Raw genomic sequence first — 14,571 nt, forward strand, 5'->3', positions numbered from 1 at the left:
ACCAAGAGTTTCCAGGATAAAATTTAGATCCCGGAACCAAGCACCATGGAGGGAAGAGAGGAGGAGATTCCAGGGTGAAAGAATGAAGGAGTACTGGGCAAGGATCAAAGGCCACAAACAGCTGAAATCGAGTTAATGTGGTCCATAGTTGGTGAAAATGAAAGAAGAAGAAAGAAAGAATTCAAAGGAGTAAAAATTCAGACTCTCTGGCATATTGTTAAATATGTTGCAAATGATGGGGGTGTTCAACAGTCAAGCAGCTCATTAAAATATTATCATCATCATTATTATTTTCTAATTTTTCATTTCAACTTTCTCTTATCATTGATGACTAGACTCCCTTTTCTGCAAAGGCTGTAATTCTTCACTTACATACATACATCATCATTATACACTGGTATGCTTTTCAGCGTTCAGTCTGCAAGCCTCTATGAATTTACTAAATGTTGCCACAATCCTCTATTTGCAAATAGTGCTGTTGACTCATTTAGTTCTATACCTCTTAACTTTAAATCGTTAAAAACTGAGCCTAACCATCACCATCTTGGTCTCCCTCTACTTTTCTTACCTTGCATAACACAGTCCATTATTCTCCTAGGTAACCTATCCTCCTCCATTTGCCTCACATGACCCCACCACTGAAGACAGTTCATGAATACAGCTTTATCCATTGAGTTCATTCCTAACTTAGCCTTTATCTCCTCATTCTGAGTACCCTCCTGCCATTGTTCCTGCCTGTTTGTACCAGCAATCATTCTCCCTACTTTCGTTGTCTGTTACTTCTAACTTATGTATAAGATATCCTGAGTCCACCCAGCTTTCGCTCCTGAAGCAGACTGATGTAAAGATAGTTTTGTTTGGGAGCTGACTTCCTTCTTACAAAATACTGTTGATTGCAACTGCGAGCTCACTGCATTAGCTTTACTGCACCTTGATTCAATCTCACTTACTATACTACCATCCTGGGAGGGCCAATGACCTTGCTGTTAGGCCCCTTTAAACAACAAACAAACAAACCATCCTGGGAGAACACACATCCTAAATACTTGAAATTATCTACCTTGTTCCAGCTTTTTATCACCAATGTGACAGTCAGGTCTGTTGAATATCTTACCTATTGACATCAATTTAGTCTTCAAAAGGCTAATTTTCATACTATACTCATTGCACCCATTTTCAAGTTCCAAGATATTAGACTGCAGGCTTTCGGCACAATCTGCCATTGAGACCAAGTCATCAACATAGGCCAGACTGCTGCTTACTACATGTCCACCTAACTGAATCCCTCACTGCCACTTTATACCTTTCAGCAGATGATCCATGTAAACTATGAACAACAAAGGTGAAAGATTACAGGCTTGTCTAACCCTTGTAAGTACCCTTACGCCTCCATAAAAAATCCATAAAAATCCATTAAAAAAATTTTCATCAATTATTCATTCTACTATCAATTCTCACTGCAGTCCAACTGGTTTTTAATAATCTACCCTTAATGCCATAGTCCCCCAGCATGGTGAATATCTTTTCCCTCAGTACCCTGCCATATGCTTTCTCTAAATCCACAAAACATAAACACAACTGTCTATTCCTCTTGTAGCATTTTCAATTACTTGGCGCATACTGAAAATCTGATCCTGATAGCTGCTCTGTGGTCTGAAATCACACTGGTTTTTATCCATCTTCCCCTCAACCACTGATCGCACCCTCCCTTCTAAGATGCCAGTGAATACTTGGCCTGTTATACTAATCAATGAGATACTTCGATAGTTGTTGCAATGCTTCCTGTTCCCTTGCTTATAGATAGGTGCAATTACTGCTTTTATCAAATCTGAAGGTAACCTTACCAACACTCCATGCTACTTTACTACTCTATGAAGCCATTTCATCTCTATCTTCCCACTATACTTCACGATTTCAGGTCTAATTTCATTTATTCTTGCTGCTTTATGACAGTGGAGTTTATTTACCATCCTTTCCTCTTCCTCAAGCGTAATTTCACCAACATCATTTTCCTTCTCCCCATGAGCCCGGTTGTTTACGATACCACTAGGAAGATTTCCTTTGTATGTTGAGAAGATTTTCAAAATATTCCCTCCCCCTGTCCAGTGATTCCCTGGGATCTATTATGAGTTCACCTAAATTACCCAAAACACTGTTTATTTCCTTTTTCCTCTCTTCCTAAGATTCTTTATCACTGTCCAGAAAGGTTTCCCTGCTGCTCGACCCAGCCTTCCCAGGTTATTACCAAAATCTTCCCAAAACTTCTTTTAGGATTCAACAACTATTTGTTCAGCTCTATTTCTTTCATCTACATACAAAACTCTCCCTGCATCAGCCCTTGTTTGGAGCCAGTTTTGATCAACCTTCTTTTTATGTTTACAAGCTGCTCTCACTTCATCATTCCACCAAGATGTTCGCTTTTTCCCATCTTTACACACACAGTTGATCCCAGGCATTCCCTTGCTGTTTCAACTACAGCATCCCTGTATACCACCCATTCTCTTCCTATATCCTGAACCTATTACTGCCCACTGTTCGTAACTTCTCACTAATCATATCCATGTACTTCTGTCTAATTTCCTTGTCCTGGAGATTTTCTACCCGTATTCGTTTGCATACAGATTTCACTTTCTCTATCCTAGGCCTAGAGATACTTATTTCACTACAGATCAGATAGTGTTCTGTATCATCAAAAAATCCAAAAAAAACTCCATACATTCTTAACAGATTTCCTGAATTTGAAGTCAGTTTAGATATAGTCTATTTTTGATCTAGTACCTCTACCCTCCCATGTGTAGTGGTGAATAGCTTTATGCCTGAAGAATGTATTCATAACTGCCAAACCCATACTAGCACAGAAGTCCAGCAAAACGCTTCCCATTCCTATTAGCTTCGATATCTTACCCACATTTACCAATCACCCTTTTGTATCCTTCAGTTCTATTTCCATCTTTCATGTTGAAATCGTCCATTAGCACTATCCTTTCCTTGCTGTTGACCCTGACTACGATGTCACTCAATGCTTCATAAAACTTGTAAATTTCATCCTCATCTGCACCCTCAAAATGGTGAATGCACCTGAGACAATTCTCATCCTAATTCCTCCAACTGCCAAATCTACGCACATCATTCGCTCATTTATGTGCTTAACAGAAACTATGCTGTGTGCAATAGCATTCCTGATGAGCAGCCCTACCCCAAATTATACCCTTCCCTTTATAACACCCATCAAGTACACTTTATAATCTCCTATCTCTTCCTCGTTATCTCCCCTTACCCGAATATCATTTACTCCTAGCACATAGAAATGCATCCACTTTGCTGACTCAGCCAGTTCTACTTTCTTTCTTCCATAAGCCTCATAAATATTTACAGCTTCCCATCAAATTCCATTTCGCTCACTAAGTTGTTTCCAAGGAGTCCCTCGCCTGTCAAATGGGAGTGGGACTCCGTTACTCCCATAGGTCCGAGGCTTGTTTAAAATTTTCTGAGTACGGTAAATTCTTGGAGCAAGATGCTACCCTACTTACACATAGTCCAAGTGAGGATATCTCCTCTAATGGGTTAGGGGCCATGGTAGATTTTATAGTCCTAGCCGCCTGAGCACAAGGGGGGCCATGATTCAGAATATGTCCGAGATGCCCACGCCCATTCCATAGCAACTGGTATTCCAACTCTCAGGACCACTTACTAGGCCACTCAGCCGTTGCTCATGGTTCACCAACTAGGACGTAACTATAGTAACCCACACCATGAACTAGACTCTCTGGTATAAGTATTAAGTAGAAATGATTATTTTTATGATATAAATGAAGTTAAACAACCATATCTAGTGAGTAATATAATGTAGAAAGAGTATAATTAGTAAAATATAAGAATGATCTAATCACTGAGCTCGTTTTAGCATATCTTACTAGTTTATTCCCCTTTGTGAAAATTGAAACTGGGAATTCTACTAGCTGTGACAAAAGAAAAAAAATATGACTTGCACTGCTTCCGTGTCCACTACGCCACCACAGCCTCTATAACCTTGCCTCTGCCTGTTCAAGCTAAAGTTTTCACACCCTTTATTTCTAATCTTGCCTTCTTTTTTATCTCTGGGTGAGTACAATATCTGCATTTTTGTGTGCATTCCAACTCTTTACTCATATTTTGATGTAAATAATATTCTTCTTCATTATTACAAACGCAGTCATAGAAATTATCTTACAGTGGAAAAACCTCCGACGATCCTCTTTCGACACCAGCTTGGACCAATTGCCCAGAGTAATGATGGTCGTTTGGTTGTGTACCCTGGAACAATTCTTCATATGGAATGCCTATGGATCCGCAGATTTGGCACACCAAAATGGGTGATCAGCCACAACTACAGGTCAGTAGAACTCATTATTAATCATAATTATGATAGGTATTTATTTTTCAGATGTATTTCTTTGCATACCAAGGCCTTCAGTTATACTGTACTGTAAAACGGGGCAATTTCAGACACAGAGGCGGTTTCAGACAATATGGTAGATTCGCTAATTTTTTGTTGCATAGCAACGAGTTGCCGCTGCTTTTCACTTCCGTGCATGTTTTAGTTTGACCTCGAGGTTATATTTCCCGTGTTCCGCGTTTTTATTTAGAGTCGACTTCGTACTTTGGAAAATATTCAATGTGTGCTCGCATTGTTGAAAGTTCATGCATTATCATTAAGTGGATACTTTCGATTGTCGTGACCGGAAGGTATGCATTATAACTATGGTTCTTAGTGAGATCAATTGACTGAAGTGTTTATAAATGATTGTTGTGGAATTTTGGTGTGATTTCGTGAAAAATAGTGTTTTACGCATGTTTTATTGAAAATGGAAAGCAGTCTGGGTGATTTTGGACAATACCTAGAAATTATCAGAGGCAGAAAGGAGCTACATCAAGGTGTAATTATGAAACAAAACTGTTAGAATAAGCTATACATGATATTAAAATTGGCAAGTTGTCTTATGGGAAAGCATTTGATTTGTATGGTATACCTTGGTCCACCCTACAACATAAAGTGCAGGAAGTAAGTTACATCCAAAAAAAAAAAAAAAAAATGGGAGGACAACCGGTGCTAAGTGAAGAAGGAAATGCTCAAGAAAGCTCATTACCCTCCAACACAACCTCCTATTTCCCGCTGCTGCAAATGAAATGTTCTTGCTGAGAAGTCGATTTTGGCCGTGACTTCCACTGAGATGAAATAAGTGCAGAAACAGGTGATAGTTCTTCCAGCAGCAGTGAAAATGAATGTGATGAAACACACAATGAAGGTAATGACCAAGGTACTGAAGTTCTGGTGTTGCAAGAAGAGGCTTACCTTGTTGCAGATTATAAATACAAGTTGAGGAACAAAGAACATACGTCGCCGTATTTTGGTGTGGCCTCAAATATTCGTTCAAGGGATGTGGATGTTGAATACTTGCGCCCACATAAAATCAGCAGAAAAGGGTTTGTATTCCCTGACATCCCTGATGAGGATACAATAGCTAAAGAACAAATTTTGAAAATACTTCCAGCCCAAGTTGAGAAGAGAGGAATGTTCATTTTCAGAGAAAATGTCTTATAGATTTATAGGCTATGGCAGCTACATGTTCATTGTATCGACCCTTTTTTTTAATGTTACGATTTATATCGTTCGTAATAAAAAATATTAAGACCTTTTAGTATGATTCCTGTGCAGTTTATAACTATTAATATTCCAATTTAGACCGGAAAATTTTACATTTACCTTGTCAGAAAATAAAGATTGTTCAATAACGTATTAAATTTATCATTATAATGATTTTAATCAGCTATTCATATTTGGACACCTTCAGAACACTTTAAATATCACAACACTCAAACACAAAGAACGGAGAATTAAAATAAAGGACTATTTGTGTCCAAAATGATCTAATACGCTTTTGAAACTTTAGACAGCTGTTTAAGAAGCATGTCCGTCCGAAATCACCCGGATGTACGGGGTGAATTCGGACACTACTGTTTGTTCTCTCAGGAACACATATGTTGGCGTATATTTTTTCATTTGTAGGGTATTGTATTTATTAGATATGTTCCTCATTATTAGGAAGATAAACAATACAATCTAAGATCGCCTTCATGAGTTAAGTTGAAAATAACCTCAAAACCATCCAAAATCACCCTGTTTGACGGTACATAAATATATTTAGATTTGTCACATATGTTTGAACTTCCTGATGAGAGTAATTTACCACACTATTTACGCCATGACTATGCACAATATTTATATCCTTTACATCAAAAATAAAAACCTGACAGATCTCATTGCAGTAAATATTAGTACTGGTACCTATGAAATATGTAATTTCTTCTCTTCAAAATCAGATAATATCTCCATTATTCTTGCGAGACTGAGTAAACCCTACTCCAAATACCAAAGAATATTCAAGAATAGCTAGGAATCACATTTAGCACCAACTGCAGCAGCCAGACAGTCTTATGGGTTAAACCAGTGCAGCAGTAGCATTTCACAATAGTATAACAGCAATTTATACCCAACATATTCCCTTCACTTTCCACTAGAATACACCTACAACTGAGCAGAGTGGCCATGTGTGTTAACGTGCTACGGCTATGGAGCCAAGCTCTACATTTGGGAGACGATTGGTTCAAACCCCACCATTGGCTGTCCTGAGAACGGTTTTCTGTGCTTCCCAGTTTCATTTCCAGGCAAATGCCGGGACATTTCCTATTCACAGGCCACAGTGGATTCCTTCCACCTCTTTATGCAACTTTATTCACTATTATTCATTTCATCTTCTTTAGCTCCACTACTGAGGCTGACATCAGAAAGAACATCAAGTCATAAAAACATGCCATCCTTGATCCTGTACCAGGAAACAGGACTAAGGCGTAGACATACGCAAGACAACTATAAAGTCTGGACCATTTTACTTCATTGTTTATGACACCATTCATCTCCAGCTCCAAATTCTAGGGCCTTAAACGCTGTTCACATGAAGTGGTGACCACAGAAATCAAGCTCAGTGTGGCCTTGCTTTCACTTACTGTACTTCTACTAGGCTACTCCTTCCTCTCTCACATCCCTTCCTCAAATCTTGTTCTGTTTTAAATATAGAAAGTTTGCAAGGCCTAGGAAGTCTTTCATTTTCCCCACCTTTTATGCCCCACCACTTTCTTTGTTGATAGTATAATGTTATTGGTTTTAAGTCCCACCAACTAATTTTGTCCTGCAGGAATTCTTTTACATGCCAATAAATCATCTGACATGAGGCTGGCAGATCTGAGCATCTTCAAATACTACTGAACTACCTGTCAATTTGATCTGTCTGAGTCAATCAGCCCAGTGTAGTTGATACCTTCATTCTTTGAAGGCCGCGCTGGGTGCTTCAGATTGTTGAGGCGCTGGCCTTCTGACCCCAACTTGGCAGGTTCGATCCTGGCTCAGTACGTCAGTATTTGAAGGTGCTCAAATACATCAGCCTCATGTCGGTAGGTTTACTGACATGCAAAAGAACTCCTATGGGACTAAATTCTGGCACCTTGGCATCTCCAAAAACCATAAAGTAGTTAGTGGGACATAGAGCAAAATAACATTATTATCATTCTTTTAAGGTCAAAACTTTTACCACCGATCTTGATAGCTGCAGTCGCTCAAGTGCGACCAGTATCCAGTATTCGGGAGATAGTGGGTTCAAACCCCACTGTCGGCAGCCCTGAAGATGGTTGTCTGTGGTTTCCCATTTCCACACCAGGCAAGTGCTGGCCACGGCCACTTCCTTCCCACTCTTAGCCCTTTCCTGTCCCATCGTCGCCATAAGACCTATTTGTGTCGGTGCGATGTAAAACAAGTTGTTGATGAAAACTTTTACTGTTTCTCCTATGGTTAACACTAAGAAGAGCTGATAATGCCATAATCTCAAAACAGTCACCACCTCCTAACTAAAGGTCATCTTATAATTATGATTTGATGATTTGTCAATGTTTTCCTAAAAACAGAATTTAAAGTATGAATGCAGTCAGCCCAATGTACCTATCTTGACAATAAGATTGTCACTTAAACCTCAAGGCAGGTCAGTTTTCATTCAGGGTTTCCCTCCAAGTCTTCAAAAACCCTTCCTGCTGCAATATCTGTTTGGTCTATGGAACTATACTTACGGATCACCAAGACACACAATCCTCTCCAACATATCAGAATGTCAGAACTTGAGGAGGTAATAATAATAATTTATACCCTCAGAAATAAGCCTAAGTCAACAATTAAACATTCATAAAACTTCACCAAATTCTGAACAATAAAGTGGTCTTTTTTTAGCAATCATTCTTTCAAACTACAGTAGATAGCAACTGAAAACTCACTTCATAAGCTTCATTTATCCTATTTATCTCATTACAGTGCCTTCATCAGTCAATATCAGAGAAGAATCTAAAACCGATCACATAGCTGTGAGCTTGCATTCAAGAAATGGAAGGTTCAAACTCACAATCGGCAGCTGCCTTAAGGATGATTTTCTGTGGTTTCCCATTTTCACACCATATAAATGCTGGCTGGGGCGGTAACTTAATTAAGGCTATGGTCACTTTATTTCCAGCCCTAGCTCCCATCATTGCCATAGGAACTGCCTGTGTCAGTGCAATGTAAAGTGAACACATACAGTACCTACTTTAATCTGATTCTGCTTCTGAAAAATTCATTAGAGATTAAAGTTCTATTGATTCACTGTAAAACTTTAGTGTTCTTTTGTCTGCTTAGAGTCAGCATCAGCTTGTATATGAACCAAAACATTATAACTTGAGACATTTATTATTTTTGCAATTTCCTACAAAATCTAATTACTATTGCTTCTTGGATTACTCCTCATATGATGAGCAATATTAATGATTAACTGTCATTACCTTGCTTTGAAGTGGCTTATCTTGCATACTTTTCCCGTTGAGAACATTATCATCCACACCCTCAATGTCCATATTCTATAAAATCACCAAATTTTTCCAACAAGAAGGCCTACCATACCACACAGCATTAGTCACTTGTCACCATCTAACACAGCTGCATGGATCGTCAAATTTCTTAGAGTGGAAAATGTAACATTATTATTGGTTGAACAGTGGAAATTTGGTATAAATAATAAAACTCTAGTAGATATTTTCTTTTGGATCATATATTTTATCATTTCAATTGAAGATAAATTAAACAGAAGTAGGTATTATTCAGTTTGGGCTGCTGGAACCATGAAAAACACACAAGCATGAATTATAAGTAGGGGGCAGATTTTTCTTTTACAATTTGCTTTACGTCACACTGTCACAGAAAGGTCTTATGGCAATGATGGGACAGGAAAGGCCTAGGAGTGGAAAGAAAGCAGCCATGGCCTTAATTAAGGTACAGCCCCAGAATTTTCCTGGTGTGAAAATGTGAAACCACAGAAAACCATCTTCAGGGCTGCCGACAGTGGGATTTGAATGCACTATCTCCTCGATGCAAGCTCAAAGCTGTGCGTCCCTAACCACATGGGCAACTTGCCCAGTGGGGGCAGATATTGCTGAAATGTCATCTACTTTTCATTTTGCATTAGGACATTGTTCAGTAGTAGATAAATTCATTCTGCTGTATAACAAACGATAATAACACATTTTTATTTTGCATTTTTTGTGCTGATTTGGAGTGATCAGTCATTATTTTGACTTTCAAGAATGTTTTAGGTCAGTATATAGCATTTTAAAGAATGTTTAGGTCATTTTAAAATGCTTTTCTAATTTATGCAATCATTCTTTATTGTCAGAGTGGTAAAAGTCCACAAGTGACAACATAAAAAGTTATAAAATTAAACTGCATCTAAAACCCATCAAATACTATAATACCATGGTAAAACCTGAATGCCTCAATGCAGCAGGGACAACTGCCAGAAACGGGATAACCAAAATAGAAAAGATAGAGCGTAACTTTTTGAGGAAAATTCTAAGACCGAAGAAAGCAACAAGAAATGAATTTACCTTCCATTTCAGATCATATCAAGAGCTGTATGAAAAATGCAAGAACATTTCAACCTTGATAAGAAAAAGGCGACTGACTTTCTATGAACACCTGAGAAGAATGGGACTGGAATGCCTAGCAAATAAGATTCTCATCTTCCAGGAAAGAAGAAAGACCCAAATGCCATGGCTGAAAGAAGTTCATCAGGATGTTAAAAAGTGTGGCATTGAGGAGAGAGATATTACAAACAGAACAGTGTTCAGAAGGAAAATTGCGGAGGTGACGGATCTGTTCATAGAGAAATGCAGGAGAACAAGAAGGGTGTTCTCAGGTGAGGAATGAGCAAAAGCGAGCCAGAAAATTAAGGAGTATTGGCGTGAAAAGAAAGAACATCAACAGTCAAGCAAGTTGCATTATCGTAACCCATAGGAGGCTGAAGCGATCCTAAATAAATAACAAAGTATATTTTAAATCCAGCTATCAAAAGAATATGAAAAAGATGTATTTACAACAGATGGATGTGTTTTATTTTGTACATTGTGCAGTGTTAAAGTGAGTGCAGAAAAAAAAGTTTTTTGTAATCAAACGAGAAACACATCTGAAAGCTGTAACGAGTGCGAAGAATAACAAACGTTTCTAGGTTCTTTGTGAGCATCCAGGAAATCATTATATCCATATTGATATACACTTCCAAGTAAATTAGGACATAATTATTTCTGTAGAAACAAGAACTGTGTGGTGAACAGAACAGGGATATATTACTAATCTACATTGTTACACAGTCACCAGAATTCAGTTTGGTCAAATATTTTAAAATAATGAAATATTTGTCCTGAATAAGTAAGTTTACAATACCAATATAATGGTCCGTTATTGGACATTAAAAATTTTCCAGCTAACTCATTCCTGGTTGCCTGCGTTTCGCCCTCGTGTGCTGATGGCCAGGCAGGCATCAATTTTTGGAAGTGAGACATAGTCTCTCATAGTGCTGGTGGCTTCAAGTAGCCTATGCAGTGGCCTCCACGGTATGCACTAGTCTTGCATCTTGGTAGGTGTGCTAAGTACCAACTGATGAGCCCAACTTAGCACACAAGGGCGAAATGCAGGCAACCAGGAATGAGTTAGCTGGAAAATGTATAATGTCCAATAACGGACCATTATATTGGTATTGTAAACTTATTCATTCAGGACAAATATTTCATGTTCCCTATGGGAATCAATATCTAGATCAAATATTTTAAAGTAATTTTAAATTATTTTACATCTAGATCAAATATTTTAAAGACATTTTATTTTACAGCATTTTCCCATAAATTTAAAGACTTTTATTGACCATTTTCAGTGATCATTTAGGTCATCAACATCTGCCCCTAATTATTAGCATGTATTTAAAAGTATAGCACACAATATAATAATGTAGATTACTTTGCAAGGAGTTCAATGAGAGTCAATTTATGTCTGCGGGTGTTTCTATTAAAGCATAGCTTTCATTTTTAACACTTCCAAACAATCAAAACATGAGTTTCTAGGGAGTTGCAGTTCCAATATAATGTTAGAATATGACATTGTCCTTCTAATAATTTGACCTTTACTATTTGTGTGTAAAATAAGATTAAAAGAGATGCATTTTTAATGAGCAATCACAAAATGCCTTTTGGTAAAATGATTACTCTTGTTTAGGAAGTATCCTGAAGGTTGGACAACTGATCCTGGTCGAGATTCGCAGCTGGAATATCGACTTAGCATTTACCATGCTAGTCGTGATGATTCTGGTATTTTCACATGTGTTACTCCCACCAGGCATACCCATGCTGTTGAGATCATTGTAAAAGGTAAGTGTTAACCAGCAACATCTCTAGCATATGAAAACTAAAAGGGTCATCTTGGTCCCACAGATATAAAATGTAAACGTTTATTTGTACTATTACTACTACTACTACTACTACTACTACTACTACTACTACTAGTCATATCCATCATTCTGAGCTACTTCAATATTTAAGTTCTTTTCCATCAGGTCTTCTCCCAACAGGTCCATCCACCTTTTCTTTGGGCACCCACACCTCCTTTTCCTCTCAACATCCATGCATGAAATCTTTTTGTTAACATAGTCATTGTCTATCTGCATTACATGGCCAAACCACCTAAAACTTGCCTCCAGAATGTTTGCCCCAATGATGTTAATTTTCATTGTGTCCCCTATATGATCATTTCGGAGGCATTTCTTTACCCCCGTTGAGTATCTTTATTTCCGCTATCTATTACATGCTGATATTGTAATTTCTTAGAGGAATTATTTCAATGGTGTACTGCTTAGCTGGCCTCACAGTTGTCCTGTAAAGATTTCCTTTAAGTTTTATTAGCACCTTGTATCAAAGAGCACTCCTGATATTTCTCTTTCTCCACCCTTTTTGGATTCTGGAAGATATAATCAAAGTCTTCTAGCCCCTTAACTGGGTACTAAATTCTCCACATGCATAACCTGCCGTGGGTACTTTTCCCCCACTTTGTGATATTTAAATATTTCCTTCATAAATGTGTACACAATTAGTTTACTCTAATACGATAGTAATTATTATTCTTCAATAATGTGATACTAACATTATGTACATTATTTACATTGTTATGAATCCAAATGTGTTCCTAACATTATTTACATATGGCTGCGCAGGAACTTCATGCAAGGCGCCAAAACAAATGCATTTCACGAAGCTGTGACAGCTCTAAAAACAATACACAGCGTGATATCATGGAAAACATATCAACTAATGCAATAGATTCCATGGACACGCCGTATGCCTTCACCGCCAAGATACATACGCGATAAATTTTACGATCGACTAATGCCGTCATACCCACTGTAGAAGCCCAGCACGAAAACGTCTAAAGACGTCATACCCACTTAAGGGGCTAGGCTATTCTGTCAGTTGGCAGGAATGAGAGGAAAAGGCCACAGCAGAATAGCCCAGAAGACTTTGATTATATTGACTCTGGCCATAAAAGCCTTCATACATTTAAAACAAATAAATCAATGTCAAGGCCAGTATGCAAGAGTGATTAAGGTGTTGGGATCTAACATATTTCATAAACTTTGATTTAATACATTTTAAAGCTATTTGTAGCACTTCTCTCTTCTATTAATATGGGTAATTATGAGCTTCAGTAAAAATAAAATAATATTTCAATCTAGGTGTATTAGGTAAACTGACTTTAAATTGTAGGTAATGGATAGGAACAAACAAGTGTCATATCAAGTCATGTCTAGAGAGATAGGAACATAAACATTATGACAGGTCAATGGTGAAAAAGTGATTAAATAAAACAAGAGACAAGGAAATTCAAGAGATAAATGGCAGCGGTAGAACACATAAACACATCTTCATGAAGATGTGGGAATAGTCCTTGTGTTTTTGTGTTTGTTTTGTCATCTATTTTGTTTGCTCCCTCTTCCCATACTGATTTGTCATTGTGTCTATCTTATTATGTGTATTCATCTCTGTCTTATGTCTCTTCTCTTTTCCTGTGTTTTATGGCTTTCTTAATTTCCTATACTTCCTACATTAAGATTAAAGATCTGACAAGACAGCCCCTCAGTGAGTGTTGATGTCTAACCCCCTGGTGAAGCTGAGAAGCAGAAATAGAAATAGAAGAAATTAATGTAGAAGAATTGAGATTGATAAAGAGAGCATCTATTTGAAGATGGTAGTGTGTGAAGATATGGAGTTTGTCCTTATCCTTTTGTATTTGCATGTTTGTCCTTGACTAATCTTTCATTTTCTCCCTCTTTCCACAATGAGCTGTTGTTGTGTTTATACATTTATGTGTTCCTCTTCTATAAACAGAGTTGGAAAGTAATTGAGTAAAAGTAATCAATTTTAATAAATACTTTTGAGTAATTTTTACTTGTAATCATTATTTTTTGCCAGATGTAATTTACTTCTTGGAATAGAACTGTAATCATTACATTCTAGTAATTGATATACATAGTATCGAAGCAGAAATGGGAAAAAATTAAGTGATGATGAAGATAGCATTTTCCAATTGTACTATAGCAAAAGTAGTAGCTTCATCAGTGCTGGATGAAGTGCTTTCTTATCTTTCGAGTATTTCCAACAATATTAAACTTATCCCCCAACATTCATCACTGGTGGGGATGTTCTTAAAAGAAAACACAGGTATACTTTCAAGTGTCCCTGTAGACCGTCATTTCAACAAATACATAGGTGTAATTTGGGGCCGATGACCTTCGATGTTAGGCCCCTTTAAACAACAAGCATCATCACAAGGTGTACTTTGATTTAGCGATGATAATTAGAAGAATGAATTATATTATCAAGTGAATGGCAAATTATTTGAAATGCTGAAGTCACTAACTAAAATAAAAGTTATGGAAAAATATGATGATAGCAACTTACTGTTCCTATGCTAAAAAGAAACGAAAGACCATATAAAATGAAGGAATATATCTCGCTTTTATAACTTTGGTTATGCACTATGCAGTAGCTATGCGTGGGTGTGTTATTTACCAACTGATGAGCCCAACTTAGCACACTGGGGCGAAACGCTGGCAACCAGGAATGAGTTAGCTGGAAAATTTGTTA

The 14,571-nt window shown here is 37.5% G+C and overlaps 1 protein-coding gene across 1 annotated transcript in view; it reads left to right on the top strand.

Annotated features, from left to right (window-relative positions):
* The window catches only part of Hasp (Hig-anchoring scaffold protein), a 1,448,565-nt gene that overhangs the window by 1,399,110 nt on the left and 34,884 nt on the right, over window positions 1-14,571 (top strand). Inside the window, exons 20-22 of the mRNA XM_068228385.1 lie at window positions 2,593-2,605; window positions 4,211-4,372; window positions 11,651-11,802. Of these exons, the coding sequence (XP_068084486.1) occupies window positions 2,593-2,605; window positions 4,211-4,372; window positions 11,651-11,802 (327 nt within the window). The remainder of the gene's footprint in view (window positions 1-2,592; window positions 2,606-4,210; window positions 4,373-11,650; window positions 11,803-14,571) is intronic.

The sequence above is a fragment of the Anabrus simplex genome, chromosome 6, assembly GCF_040414725.1.
Source record: "Anabrus simplex isolate iqAnaSimp1 chromosome 6, ASM4041472v1, whole genome shotgun sequence".
Classification (NCBI taxonomy): domain Eukaryota; kingdom Metazoa; phylum Arthropoda; class Insecta; order Orthoptera; family Tettigoniidae; genus Anabrus; species Anabrus simplex.